The 16,001-nt window shown below is 41.3% G+C and overlaps 1 protein-coding gene across 3 annotated transcripts in view; it reads right to left on the reverse strand.

Moving 5' to 3' along the window:
- Thsd4 (thrombospondin type 1 domain containing 4) overlaps window positions 1-16,001 on the reverse strand; it is a 537,636-nt gene that overhangs the window by 399,247 nt on the left and 122,388 nt on the right. For all 3 annotated transcript variants that reach the window (XM_063246801.1, XM_063246800.1, XM_063246799.1), the window contains one exon: window positions 15,486-15,588. In XM_063246801.1, coding sequence (XP_063102871.1) covers window positions 15,486-15,588 — 103 coding nt within the window. The remainder of the gene's footprint in view (window positions 1-15,485; window positions 15,589-16,001) is intronic.

Genomic DNA, 16,001 nt, shown 5'->3' on the forward strand with positions numbered 1-16,001 from the left:
TTATCAAGAAAAGAAAAAACTCAAATTCATGCAAAGAGGAATGAAAAGGGTAAAATCACTGCAGATCCTGTGGAAATTCAGAAGATCATCAATACCTACTTTGAAAATATTTATTTACATAGGCTTGAAAACACAGAAGAAATGGACAAATTCCTAGAAAAGTATGAATTATCAAGGCTAAATCAAGAAAATATAAAAAGTTTGAATAACCCAGTATCAGCTACTGAAATTGAAAATGTAATTAAAAACTTATGAACAAAGAAAAGTCCAGGTCCTGATGGATTCATGGCTAAATTCTGGAGAAGATTTAATGCCAATACTCCTCAAACTCTTTAAAGAAATTGAAAGGGAGCTGAGTGTGGTGGCACATGCCTGTAATCCCACCACTCAGGAAGCTGAGGCAGGAGGATTATTGCAAATTCAAGATCAGCCTGGGCTACAAAGTGAACTGAAGTCCAGCCTGAACTTCACAGTGAGAGCCTGTCTAAAAAAAAAAAAAAAAAAAAAAAAAAAAAAAAAAGAAAAGAAATTGAAAAAGAAGCAATTCTCCCTTACTCATTCCTCAAGGCAAGTATTACTCTTGATACCAAAACCAGAGAAATACTCAACCAAAAAGAAGAACTACAGGGCAGTCTCCCTAATGAACACAGATACAAAAATCTTCAATAAAATACTAACAAACAGAATGCAGCAAATTATCAAAAAGAATATACACCATGACCAACTGGGATTCAACCCAGGAATGCAGAGATGGCTCAACATACGCAAATCAATAAACACAATATACCACATCAACAGAGCCAAAGACAAAAATCACATGATCATCTCAACAGATGCAGAAAAAGCTGTTGATCACTCACTCATGATAAAAACCCTACAGAAAATTGGAATAGATGGTATCTACCTCAATCTTATAAAAGCCACCTCTAACAAACCAACAGTCAATATCATATTAAATGGACAAAAACTAAAAACTTGCACTCCAAAATCAGGAATAAGGCAAGGATGTCCACTATCACCACTCCTATGCAGTAGAGTTTTGGAAATGTTAGCCAGAGCAAGGAACAAGAATAGAAAAGGGAGCCATTAAATTACTATAATTTGCAGATGACATACTGATGATACTCTACACAGAAGACCCAAAAAACTCCATCAAAAGACTACTAGAGTTATCAAAGAAATTCAGCCGCATACCTGGATATGAAGTCAACACTCAAAACTCAATTGCATTCCTGTACGCAAACAACAAACTACTGGAGAGAGAAATTAGAGAAAAAACGCCTTTCACAACAGCATCCAAACTAATGAACTAGTTAAGAATCAATCTAACAAAAGATGTAAAAGATCTACATATTGAAAAAGTACAATACTCTGAAAAACAAGATTGAAGAGGATATCAGAAAATGGAAAGATACCTCTTGCCCATGGATAGGAAGAACTAACATTGTGAAAATGGCCATTCTCCCAAATTGTTACACAGACTTAATGCATTTCCAATCAAAATACCATTGGCATCCCTCACAGATCTAGAGAAAACACTCCTAAAATTCATTTGGAAACAGAAGAGACCTCGAATAGCAAAGGCAATTCTGGACAACAAAGTCAAGGCAGGAGGCATCACAATCCCTGATCTGAAGCTATACTACAAAGCTATAAAGTGATAAAATAGCATGGTACTGGTAAAACAAACAAACAAAAAACAGACCTGAGGATCAGTGGAACAGACACAACAACAATGACACTCAGCCACCTTATCTTTGAAAAACGGGCCAAATGTGAAAGAAAGACAGCCTCTTTAGTAAGTGGTGCTGGAAAAGCTGGCTCTCCACATGCCCAAGACTAAAACTAGACCCATGTCTATCACCATGCACTGAACTAACGTCAAAATGGACCAAAGATCTAAAGATTAGAACAGAAACACTAAATCTACTGAAAGACAAGGTAGGTAGAAACCTTGAAGACATGGATTAGGAAAAGAACAAAGCACGAACTTCATAGGAAGTACTTCAGAGAATTAACAACTGGGACCTCATCTTATTAAAAAGTTTTTGCAAATCAAAAGAAATCACCAACAAAGTGAAAAGAAAACCCACAGATTGAGAAAAAATTTTATCCAACTGTCCCTCAGACAAAAGACTTCTATCTAGAACATATAAAGAACTGAAAAACATCAGGCCCCCCAAATTCAAAGACCCAATCCAAAAATGGCCATCTGAGATGAACACACACTTCTCAAATGAAGAAATACAAATGACAAATACATGAAGAAATGTTCAACATCATTGGTCGTTTGAGAAATGCAAATTAAAACAACTTTGAGATTCTGCCTCACTCCGGAAAGAATGGCTGTCATCAAGAAATCAGCCAATTACAAACACTGGCAGAGCTGTGGGGAAAATGTAACCATTCTCCATTGTTGAGAGTATAAACTGATACAAACACTATGGAAATCAATGTGGAGATTCCTCAAAAAACTAGGATTATAGGTCCTATTCAATCTACCTATTCCTCTTCTGAGTATTTTCCCAGAATTGAAAACATCATACTACAGCAATGTACATGTATGCATGTTTATAGCAGAACAACTTGTAATAACTAAATCTTGGAAACAACCCAAATGTTTACCACCTATGGAATGAATTAAAAAAGATGTGGTTTTTTACACAATGGAGTACTACTGAGTTATAAAAAGGGTGATCTTGAGGTTTTTATAGGTAAATGGATACAACTTGAGACCACATTCATAAGAGAAATAAATCAGGCTCAAATCTGTAAATATCATATTGTCTCCCTAGTATATTAAACTAAAAGAGTGAATAAGATCCAAAATGTACAATATTGTGTATGGGAAAGAAGCTGTTCAAAAGGCAAAAACAACAGGCAGAGGTGAAAGGAGAAAAAAAAAGAAGGAAAAAGGTTATATGCATATATATATATATATATCTGTGTGTATATATACATACACACACACAAAATAGATAGTTATACTACTAATCTTTGTTAGTTCATCAAGAACAACAGTTTGTGCTTCCATTGTTCAACTGTTTGATCATTTCTCATGACTATATCTTGAAATCTAAACAACTACTTTGAAGATAACAATGCGTCATATATTAGCCAGTGTTAACTTCCTATTATTTTGTTTTGAAATTCTGCATCATTTTTATTCATTTTTCACTTAAAAAATAATAAAATAAAATCATATGCACACACAAAATCAGAAGCTTAATTCAGGGATTTGTAGTGAGACTAAGGTATTGACGGCAAACTCCACTGAAGAATCTCATCTCTGTGTAATAAATAATTTGGATGTAGCCCAAATTTTCAAACAACTAGCAGGGTTAACTGGCACTCATGTAACCATGACTTGAAAAACGACAGAGATGGCAGCAGTACTATATGTCATGCTACTGCCCCTTCTCATGAGCTGGCAAACACATCACCAACCAGTCTCAAAGCCACTCATTCCCCAGGCCAGCACGGACAGTAACACTCAGGGAGAGCTGTTCGGGCAGAAGGCCTGTTTATCGTGACTTGTGTGGTATCTTCTGAAGAATGGCCAAAATGATACCCAAACAGCATGCCCCAAACCACAGGAGTCAGTTAAAGGAAATAAAATATTTACCTGTTGGTACAAACAGCATTCAGGATAAAAAGTTGGCTGTGTTCAACTATCTGAAGGGTAACCTCCTTGATCTTTATTTAGGTCAATATGGTGCCAGAGCGTAGCCAGCCCATAAATAATCATTCCAGGGTAAACTCTAATGACATTGCAAGAATGTGGGGAGGCAGGTAAAATTTTTTATAAAGGAAAGCACATTCTCTCTTCTTCCAGCTTCAGACTACAGATACACAGCAGGTGATTTTCCCTTTAATTTTTTGGAAGCAGGTCCTGCTGATCCACACACGGAATGTTTCACTGAAAGTTCTAAGAAACGGAGACTGACTGCTCTGGATGTTATTTAACAGTGTCAGGGGAGGGCCTCAGTGATGGAGGAGAGTGCTTTTGATAAATACATACAGAAGGCACTGAGAATTTATAGTTTACATAGAAGTTGCACATGCATTGACCAATCGCCTTCTAGCTACAAACCTAACTCCAAAAAACACTTTACTTTGGCCAGGTACCACTGTACTTTCTCAACATCCACTCAAAGTGAGACTAAAGGTCCCCACCACGCCTTGGAGTCACTCCCCTACTGATTCATGGCACACTGACCTCTGCTCGGAGCCCAGAAAACCCTGCACAAAGGAAGTGAGTCAGGCAAGGCTAGGGAAGGAGAAGTTCTTCAGTGGCCCCTGAGGCAAAGGACTATCCTCTGTCCTGCAGGCCAGGCTTCTGGGATTTCTCACTGAACTGGATTTTTCTCATTTATCCTGTGACCTAGGAGGACTCAGGCCCACATCTGTAGAACCTTCAGAAGAGCCAACAACGCCATCTAACCTACCCTTCCTGACTGACTACACTGACAGGGTAGGGTGAGGCAGCTCTGGAGAAGGCTGAGTGCTCTGGAGACAGAAACAACAGAATCAAATCTCATTATCCAATACTTTTGCAATGGTTTAAGTTCCATGCTTGGTTTTAACTCTGTAAGATTATTCGTATTCAGGCTAATCTGCTTATTAGATGTTGAAATATGCCCTGAGAGGTTGCTTTACCAATTCTCTAGGATACACTGGTTTAAGTGCCAGGCAAGAAATTGCTTTTACAAGAACCACTCGCACTTTCCAGAATACCCTAGGGCCAGGAACAATTTTCTCCCTCAATCTGTTCTTTTCCACAGCCTAAGTTTCCCAGTGAAAACCCTGAGAGACTGTGTGATCATCACTTGTCCCATCTTGCAGTCTCCAGAAAACAGTGGAGAGGTGAGAGGCAGACGTGTTCAGGAGACATTTCACACATTTAACCCTACTTGGGGGTGGGAGAGGCATTGAGCAGGACTTTGGAAATCAGAGAAGGAACAAAATCACTATTAACCCTCTCATAGCTCCCTGAGATCCCCTCTTGTACACGACCCAGTAGTCCTGAATAAATACATTCTATTTGGCCTGGATTATACCAGCAAAATAACCAGAAGCCACAGGAACCCACACAGCCAGGTCATCTGTGGTAGGAGGTGGAGCCGTACATCATTGGAAGAGCAGATGTGATGAGAGGGAAAGAACAACACTCGTGTGCTATACTCCAATTCTAGTCATTCCCGAGATACTAAGAAGCCCTCCAAGCCATGATGAAATGCCAGTTGACAAGCCAGGTGGGCATTCTGATTGGTCATAAGTCTCTGTCCCGGACATGGATTATTTGGGGCCATCCAGCAGGCATGCTCCCTCTTTGGGCCTGTCATCTGGACTTGTGTTTAGCAATTACTTCTCTCTATAAGCCGTTTTGGGTGGGAGGTTATCAATCAGAATGTTTGAACCTTCACTAGCCAAGCAGTGGAGATGCAGCCTAAGCCAAGCAATTAGAAGTTTTGTTTCCAGAGTGGGTGTGGGACACAAACCTGTAATTCCAGAACTCTGGACAACTGAGGTGCCAGGGAGGACTGCAAGTTTGAGTTCAGCTTGGGCAACTTAATGACTTAGTAAGAACTTGTCTAAAAAAAAAAAAAAAAAGGTCTGTTTCCAGGATGGATTTGAATCTTGGGTAGAGAAATCTATTGGAATTATTCCTGGTGATACTCAGTTCTGTTCCCTGCTAGTCCCCCAGCACTCCCAGTTTCTGTCCTTTGTCAAGCCCGACTGTCCTCTCTTCTTGCTGATTCTCTGAGCAATTCCGGGATGCCTCTAATAGAATCCAACTAACACATGTGTAGCTTGCTTCTTCAGACTGTGGACCTATCATTTGGACCAAATCTAAAATGATACTATGTGTTTTTAAAATATCATATCTTTACTATCCATGTATATAGAGTGACCCCAGCTGTTTTGATACTTGTACGCACTGTTAAATGAGCAAATGGAGCTAAGAGATACATCTATCCACTCAAATACTTATCAACTGTGAAATAAGGCAGATAACATCCTAAGAACATGTCAAGGTACTCTTGACATTACTATTAAGGCAATTTTAGTCAACTTGTACTACAACAGGTCACAACTTATTCCTCCTGGCTTTGTACTCTTTTTACAGACATTTCCCTTTCCTCATCCAGGGGACTCCCCACAGACTCAGGGGACCAGCATGCTGCTCTTCTAGGTATCTGCTTCTGGGACTGAATTTTTAGACTCCACACATTGTAAAATTGTGTGTGTTTTTTTTTTCTGTGCCTGGTTTATTTCACTCAATGTAAAGTTCTCTAGTTCCCTCCGGTTGTCACTGGTGACAGGCTGTCCTGTACCCAAAGGCTGACCAGTACAGCACTGTGCATATTGCACGTATTTGATGATGGGTCAGCATATAGATTCCCTATCTTGGCTGCTGCACATGGTGCTGCAATGAATACAGGAGTGCAGAGGTCTCCTGGGCAGAGAGCTCAGTTCCCTTGCATCTATACTCAGAGTGGATTGCTGCATCAAGAGATCATTCTGTCCATCGACTTTTCCCCAATGACTGTTTTAACTTACGTTCCCACCACACTGTATGTACAAGAGTCCCTTTTCTCCACATCCTCATGGACGTTAGTGATCCTTCCTCTTTTTAATAACAGCTCTCCTACAGGTGTGAGGCAATACTTCACTGTGGTTTTAATCTGCATTTCCCTGATTATCATTGATTCTGAGCATAGCCCTGAAGACCTCTAGGAGGTCTCTGAAGTGTCCAACCACGTCCTTTGCCCCCTTTTTAATAAGATTATTTGTTTTCTTGTTACTGAATAGTTTGGGCTCTTCATATAAAATGGAGACAAGCTTTTTATCTGATGCATGGTCTGCAACTATTTTCTCTCATGCGCAGGTAGTCTCTGCACTGTTTTATCTCTTGCTGTGCTGCCCCATTTGTCTATTTTTGTTCATGTTGTCTGATTTGGTGGGGGCGGTTCTTATGCAAGCAATCACTGCCAGGTCAGTATCATTCTAGCAGTTTTATAGTTGCTACTATGCACTGTGACCCAGTCTCCTAAAGCTCTCTTAATCCTCCACAGGTAACAAAAAGGATATTTAAAAGTGAGGAGAAGACAGCAAGTCTTAAAATAGTCCCATAAGGGTAAAATTTATCTTGGCCCTGGCTCTTAATGTCATCTCCCCGAATTGGGGAGACAGAGAAAGAGAAGGAGAGAGAAAATAGGGCTTTAAAATTATAGTTGATGCACAACAAAATGCATAGATGACAAATTCCATGGATTTTGACAACTGTATACACCTGTGGAACACTGTGCAGTCAGGACAGAGAAGACCCTCATCATTCCAGAAGCTCTGGCATGTTACCTTCTAGCTAGTTCTCTGCTGCTCATAGGGGCAGACCCTGTTCATTCCTATTAACATCATGTCTGCAGATCAGATACTCTTGTATCTGGCTTCTTTTGCTCAACATAATATTCCTCCCTGTCCCGCCAGAGCACTATTTTATTCTTTATAATCCTTGTGGAGAGTTGGGACACACATGTAACATATCTTAATTGTTTTTTAATTCTCTTCCCCTTCCCTCTCACCCCCCTGCCATCTGTTGGTTCCCTTCTCTTTTGCAAAAGATCTCCTTATTTCCTATTATCCGTCTTTCATTTTGCTCTTTATTTGTATTTTATGTTTCTCATGTGATCATTCACTATTTAAGCTTGTGTGTCTAATTTCTTTCACTTAATGTTATGATCACAACGTGCATTCATTTTCCAACAAATGACTCGAGTTTATCCTTCTTTGTGGTTAATCCACTGTGTATAAATGCCACAATTTCTTTATCTATTCTTTATCTGTTGATGGATCTACTGGCTCCTTCCAAGATTTAGCTATTACAAACTGGGCTGCTTATAAGCATGGATATGCACGGACCACTCTAACAGGATGTCTTTAACCCTTGAGAAAATATTCAGAAGGAAAATATCTGACTCCAATGGAATTTCTAACTTCAGTTTTTTGAGGAAAGTCCATACTGATTTCCATAATGGTTGTACTAGTTTGCATTCCCACCAACAATGCAGAAGTGCAGCCCTGCCAGCATCTGTTATTATTTATTTTTTTGATAATACCCAACCTTTCTGTAGCAAGGTAGAATCTGAAGTTGCCCATTTTTTGACTAGATTTGGAGGAGTCTGGGGATTTTTTTCTTCATTTTAGTTCTTTGTATGTTCTAGATACTAGCCCCCTGTCTGAGAAATAGCTGACAAAACTTTCCCATTCTGTAAATTGTCTCTTCACTCCCTTGGTTGTTTTCATGCCGAGCAGAAACTTCAATTTGTTGTGATCCCATTTATTGATTCCTGATGTTATTTCTCATGCACCTGAAATTCTGTTCCAAAAGTCCTTGCCTACCCCTATGTCATCCACAGTTTTATCTTCCTCCAGAGTAAATGGTTCTGTTTTAATATTTAGGTCTTTGACACATTTTTATTTTACTTTGGTACACAGGGAGAGACATGGATCTACATTCAGTCTTCTGCATGTGGACAGCCAGTTTTCCCTGCATCACTTGTTAAAGAAGCTATTTTTCCTCCAGCATGAATTTTCGGCCTCTTTGTCAAAGATCAAATGGTTGAATGGGCATCGGGTGTGTCTGCATCCTCTGTATTCTCTTCCACGTCTCTACGTGTCTGTTTTTGGGCCAGTACCACGCTGTTTTCATTACTGCAGCTTTGTAGTATAACTTGAAGTCCAGGATTGTGATGCTTTATGCTTTTTCTCTTTCTTGTGGTACAACATGTGATGCATCCAGGCTTTATTTGTATCAGCAGTGTGTGCTTTATTATGGATGAGTAATATTCCATTGTGTGAATGTGCCACAGTTTGTTTATTCAAAACTCCTGTTAAGGGGTATTTGTGGAGTGTTTCTGGTTTTAAGCTATTTCGATTTTTACACAAATCTTTTTATTGACATATGCTTGCTTTAGCTTCTCTTGAGCAAATTAATTTCTATTAAATTCTAAAGAATTCTTCTATAATAGCATGCAAAAAAGCAATAGCACACATTTGGTAGGAAGAAAAGTGCCTATTTTGCATCTTTTCTTCTAGAAAAAACAGTTCACAGATACGATTCTTTTCAGCCCTTACTCCTTCTCCACAAGCTTCATCCTCTCAATTTACAGACACCCTCAGCTCTCTCTGTTTCCGAAGAAACCTTTCTCTTCCTTCTTAAACTAGCAAATATTCTGAGCATATCTTCTTGATGTCATTTTAAAAGAGAGCTGGTTCCCATCACTGTCTGCCCTCTTTCTTTTCAGTTGGAGAACAAGGCTAAAATCAGAAAACTCTAGAAGATTCTGCAATGGGCTGCACACTATGCTAGTCTTAATTTTTCAGTCACCATTCTACTTGACCTGCTGTAGTGTTAGTTGGATTGATGAACTCCCTTAGGAGTAAGGTACAGTAGAGATTCAATATGCAGACTTTTGGGGGTAAATCTAGCTCTATTCCTTACTTGCAAGGGGACCTTGAGCCAGTTACTTCACTGTTCTGTGCCTCTCTTTGTTCTGTAAAATGAGGATAACAACAATACCAAACCCCCAGAGTCATGGTGAGAATTAAGTAAGTTAACTCAGAACTGTGCCTATGAGACAGTAGTTGTGAAATGAATATGAGAAATTTTTATTATCTCATGTGACCTTCAGTATCTCAGTCAGCACAAGGCTGTGTAACAAATACCACGGGGGGGTGTGAAACAATAGAAATATACTTTTCATAGTCCTGGAGGCTGGAAGTCCAAGACGAAGGTGACAGCAAGGTAGGTTCATACCAAGACCTTTTATCTTGGCTTGTAGATGACCTACATCACATGATCTCACAGAGGTCTCTGGTGTCTACTACTCTGCTTATAAGGACACTGATCCTATCAGATCAGTGCTCTACCTTGTGACTTCACTGAATCTTAATTGTGTCCTTGGAGGCCCCATGTCCAAAAACTATCCTATGGGTGGGAGGGAGAATCAGTGTTTCAAGGCAGAAATTTTGGACAGATAAAAACATTCAATTCATAAAACTCATTGTGGTGTGCACATCAGGAGAACTTTACAATCCAGAATAAGCCTTTCTATATGATATGTGTCTTCTATTAAAACCCAGGATTATAATTCCTGGTGTCTCTCCCACACTCAGGCCCCATTCTCAGGCTCCTGGAATGGCTGTGCTTCTTTTTCTCCTTTATTAATGTGATACATGCCAATGTTTGCTGCTTGGTCCTTGCACAGCCCATTTTGTGATTCCATATTTTCTTCAAGTCCTTATCTCAGCAAGGCCCGACAATTCTAAGTGTGAGTCTAGGGCACTAAGGAATCTCGCTATGCTTCAGAGTCTTGCATCCTTTATTTTATATAACTATGGCCCTACTGCATGAGAGTGGTGACACTGGGAATTTGGAACTGCTAGAAGCCAGACAGTGCTTCTTTCAGGTGAGAATATTTAAGTTCTCAAGAAAAAATCATATGCTGAGGTTACTATGATCTATGGCACACGGTATTTTGAAAGAGAAGCCACATCCACACAACTTTCATTACAGTCTAGCACCATACAGTGTTGTAATTGTTCCATTTTACTATTCTTACTTCTCTCTTACTGTGACTAATTTATAAATTAAACTTATTATAGGTATACATAAAGGTGGAAAGACACAGCAAGCACAGGGCTTGGTACTGTCCCCAGTTTCAGGCATCCAAAGGGTGGGGGGCTTGGAATGTACCACTCTTAAAGGAGGGGGACTAATCTATCATATTCCCCACATCAGCACCCTAAATCTAACAGCAACACTGACCGCATGATTCACTCTTCAAGCCAGTCAGGGAGTGAAAGAGGTCTGGGACAGCACTTTCTGGGTCAGCAAGGCTACACAGGCACCCTGATTCTCCTTCTACCCCTCTTCTTTGCAATACTAAATCTAGCACTGTGAGAAAAATCCCCCAGATGAATTACCTAAGGATAGGTTGCTGCATCCAGGAAATGTGATTAAAGGGCTAAGAAGAACCATCTGGTGAAATTGATGTGTTTATCAGAGTTTGTTCTCTGCTTTTACTATTCTGTGTGGCATTGGGCTGAACGTGTGCAGCTGTTTGTCTAAGCAGGCAAAAGCAAGTAACAGTAGATGTCCAAATGAAAGCAAGAATCCAATGTAAAACCCCGCCAGAAAGTACGAATGCTCCGTAGAAACATTAGCAGGTCTTCTTCCCACTGCTCAGCCTGAGAGTCACTTAAGAGGAAGAAGAAAATCAAGAAAATGATCTGAGCAGACAAAAGAATGACTTGAACAAAGCCAGAGTAAATGCAACCCCAGTGACCCTAGGCTCCTTCTCCCCTTCTAGGTATGCAAGAAACACCACCATCAGCAAACATTTCTAAATAGTAACTTTCTAGTAATACATTATAGAAGAGAATCTGTGGCCATTTTACATTTTTTTTTCACGTTATGAAACACAAGGGCTCTTAAATTAGCTCACTAAAAAGGCTCAGTGGCTTGTGGTCAGTAGGTACGCACTGGTTTTTGTAGAAGAATCTGTCTGCTCAATGGCCATTTCCCTCTCTCAGCTTCATGGGATGTACATTCCCCACAACAGCGTTTGCCACATGCCCTGAGCCAGCCCAAGTACCCCCTTGTCTCTAAATTAGGTCCAGTGATGAAGTCTGACCCAGACAAGACCATGCAGTCTTCCCGAGCCAGACACGGTCACCAGGTAGGAGAGTGCCCTAGCAGTGCCGTGACACATTACTCAAACTGTCTCGTGACAGGAATGTATTCTCTCACAGTTCTAAAGCCCAGAACTCTGAAACTGAGGTCTTGGAAAGGGCGTGGTCACCCCCGAAGTCCCAGGAGGAAGTCTCTGCGTCTTGTCCTCATCCCCACCGGGTGTAGACAGCAGATTAGGGCCTCTCCTACTCCACTATGACCTTTTCTGAAATTACATCTTTATTACATCTGCAAGGATCATGCTTCCAAAGATGCACACACGTACAGGGACTGGCAATTGGGACTTTAACATACCATTCTGGGAGATGCAATTTGACCATGTAAGCCCGCTTGCTTACTGAAGAAAGAAGTAGGCAAAACCAAGAGACAGAAAAATGAGGAAGGCAAAGTGGTTCTCTGGGTCGTAGCTACTTCTAAATTCCAGTCCACCTCCTGATTTCCCAGTAGCATGATCAACAAAACACTTGTCATGCTAAAATGTATTTATGTTTCTGTCACTTACAACCAAGAAATCTCATTGATACATCCAGCAATAAATGAGGCTGTATAATATGAATACAAATACTTTCCCATAATCTGGATGGGGTATTTCTAAAAAAAAAAAAAATAGCCATGACCTGATTCTACCTGTTTGAAATTTTCCAAAAATAAGCTCTATTAAATGTTCAATAAATAAATTCTCTAAGGTTTTATATTTAAAGCCCAGCACAAATGAGGGGAAATAAAATAACAGAGAAGGTAGAATCGTACCCACGCCAGGCAATGGCAGGGCTCCACAGGGAGCAGCTGTAACACGTGAAAACCTTCTCGCAGTGTTTTCTCTGCAGCCCACGTAGCGCTACCATTGTTAGGCCCAAGTCTACCCCGCCTTGAAGTCTTTTAGCAGATGGCTGATAATCACCTCAACCATGCTGACAATGTCCGGCAATACAGCTTCAGCTCCTGAGGATGTGATGACACAGAGTATACTGAGCAGAGTGCTGTGCTGGGGAAATTCATCTTTCCTCCCAACTAATGACAATAAAGCAGCTAATGAGAAAGCAAGGATGTGTCCAGATAAATGTCAGTGTCACTTCTCCAGATATTCACTATTAAGTATTACTCAGATGTAAAGATGCAGCTCGTGGTTTACAACACGCATGGTTCTGTCCTCCAATTAAAACTGGCATCATCTTTCGGTTCCTGCCCTTTTCCTGGATGGGTGGTTCTCATCTACCCACCAGATGGGTAGTTCTCAGCTGCCCACTAGAATAGTCTGGAATCTTCTAAAAATTCTGATGCCTGTGCTGCACCCCAGACCAACAGTTTCCAGAACGGAGCCCAAGGATCAGTGTTTCTCCTCTGTCATTCTAATGAGGACCCAGGGCTGAGACCACTGCCTTGGGCAGAGTTAGATCCAAAGGTGGTTACCCTCTTGGAGTGTGCCTCATTTCTCAAGGCCTAAGGAATCTCTCTACGCTTCAGAATCTTGTGTCCTTTATTTTACATAATTATTCTTATATAATTTCTCTAAGGCCTCTCCTCCAATTGGTCAGATCAACTCAACTTTCTGAGTTACACACAGGACAGATCTCAGTCCATCCACACCCTAGCTCCTCCCTTCCTGTTTCAATTTGATATAGTTACCATGACAGAATGCCATAATTACAGAGGCTTAAAACAACAGAAACGTATTCTCACAGTTCTGAAGCTGTGAGTCCAAAAACGAGATGTGGCAGACTGAAGGCTCTAGGTGGGTGGGGACCCTTCCCTCGCCTCTTCCTAGCTTCTGATGGTTGCTGGAAATCCTTGGTGTTACTTGGCTTATACACACATCACTCCAATCTCTGCCTTCATGGTCACTTGGTGTGTCTTCATCTGACTGTGACCTTTCTCTTCTTGTAAGAACTTCAGTCATTCCATACTAAGAGTCCATCCAGCTCCATAGCTATGCAATGACCTTATTTCCAAATAAGGTCATATTCTACGGCTTCAGGAAGGATGTAAATTTGAAAGGGGAGGGCACTATTTAACCGAGCGTCCCTGCCTCACCCATACTAAATCTCAGACTTTTATCTTCTACAGAGTAAGATGAGACCTAGCACACTGCCTTTCTGTGTGGTTGCACATGCCTGTAACACAAGCACTCAGGAGCCTGAGGCAGGAGGATCATAAGTTCGAGCCCACTCTGCATGGACTTACACAGACCTTGTCTCAAAATAAGAAAATATAAAAGAGCCAGGGATATAACTGGTGCAAATGCCCTAGGTTCAATCCCCAGTAGTGCCAAAAATAAATAAATCAATAATCTATTCTGAAACCATTTCAAAATTATAAAGAGCTGCAAGAACAGTACAGCAAGGTCCTATATACTATAAAGACATGATGGAAATATAAAACCTTCAGATATTACTACTGGTATGATAGTACTAACTAAACCACACTCTATGCACACTTTACCAGGCTTTCTAACAATCCACTTTATCGACCACAGGATTCCAACTGAGAACTTAGCACGCTGCTTTTAAAAATAAAAAGGGTCCAAACAAAGCTCCAGCCACAGCATTAAAATTTCCATTCCAGCTTCTTTCCCTTGTGACCGTCCAACCTTGTACATACCTTCAATATTTACATTCAGCCCACTTGAGGTTTCATCTGTGCATCTTTCCTATTTGGATCTGATGGCCCTGATTTTTCATTTGAGTTCATTCCCAGCAGTTTTGAGCTCACATGGCCACTCTGAGAATCTAACAGCAACTACAGACTCTCCTCTGAGAACAATGCATAGGCAGTGTCAAGTTTGCATCCAATTTCAGAGCAGTGGGACACAGATACTCCTTCCTGTCCCCAAGGGCTTCTAGGTTAGGTACTTCCACCACAATTTGGTCTCCCTGGGCATTGATTCTGTAACACAATCCGCACAACTCTGTGCGGGACTATCAAACCCTGTCCCCAGACACTATCTCTGGGTCCTGGACATAGGGGTCATGGTCACGCTCTGGGTTTTGGCCAGCACCAGCTGCCCCAGCCACTGCCGAGGTCTGAGGCTGAGAAACACCGACCAGGTGACGCTCTTCAGCCAGCCCTTGAAAGTCTGGACTCCTCTTCCAGCCAGCTGCTCATTACAGAGGGCGCTCCCATTCTGCTTGACCAGATATCACTAGAGAGTTTACTTTCTCTGTGAGTGTCAGAAACATCTCAGAATTTAACACTTCTCAGTCCAAAATTCATGTTAGCACCTGAGTTTCACCAAAGAGAATGACTCCAGTGAGTATGGACCAACTTTATCAAGATTTTTTGTCACTTTTAAATGGCAGGGACTTTGGGCAATGCCTACCCACTATTCTTTTATCTTTGGAAATAGTATTTGAAGGCAATTATCAATTCTGCACCTCTGTGGGTGCTCTTAAACCCCCATATCAGCTCCTTACCTGTAGCAGATAAGAAAGAGAAATAGAACCCCCAATCCCAGCTCAGTGTTCACGCTTTATGTTTGAACCTCCTGTTTCAACCAGGTCCTTAAATGTTGTTCCAACCCCCTCACTGCCGGGTGTGGCCCCAGGTCTCAGCTGAGTCTGCGACTGACCGTGCTACCACTGCTGAAGATCCCCGTGGCTCACTCTGCCATGGGGTCAACATTTTCTCCTCTACCAATGCTCCATCCAGGGTCACCCCAATGCCCCAGAAAGCAACAACATCAGAGAACAGACAAAAACAATTCCCACAGATAAGGCTGGTGCGCTCTTACCTTCTGCAAATGGTTCCCATTCATAAAAGCGGCCCATGAATGGCTTGTTGTTGTAGGAGGCACACTGAACCTCACGAATGCTTCTGCTGCTTTCTGGACAGGCCTAACAAAGCGACAGGAGAGAAGGTGTTAGCGACCATCCTCACATACTCCCGGAAAATCTGAGGTCACCTTTTGACTCTGAATACCAGTCCTCCTATTCTAAGCCAGGGTTTCTCAAAATGTGCTGAATTCTTGCATCATAAATTGTTAAGTGCAGATCCCCAGCTTTGGTCCAAGTCTTCTGACTCAGAATCTCCTAGAGATACTACATTTTGAACATGCTCCCCAGGTTAATTGTCTGTGCATTGTAATTTGAAAGCCACTGAGACGAACCTTCTGATCCTGACAGATGGATCCACTCACCTCCCTCACTGGGGACACCCAGTTCCACCTGAGTTTGACATTGTGCATCCCTTCCTCTTGCAGAGTAACATCCACAGCAAGCACATCCCAGGCCATCACCCTGAGCTAGCC

Source organism: Cavia porcellus, unplaced genomic scaffold (assembly GCF_034190915.1).
Source record: "Cavia porcellus strain 051 isolate PalLab524CR breed Dunkin Hartley unplaced genomic scaffold, mCavPor4.1 scaffold_4, whole genome shotgun sequence".
Taxonomy (NCBI): domain Eukaryota; kingdom Metazoa; phylum Chordata; class Mammalia; order Rodentia; family Caviidae; genus Cavia; species Cavia porcellus.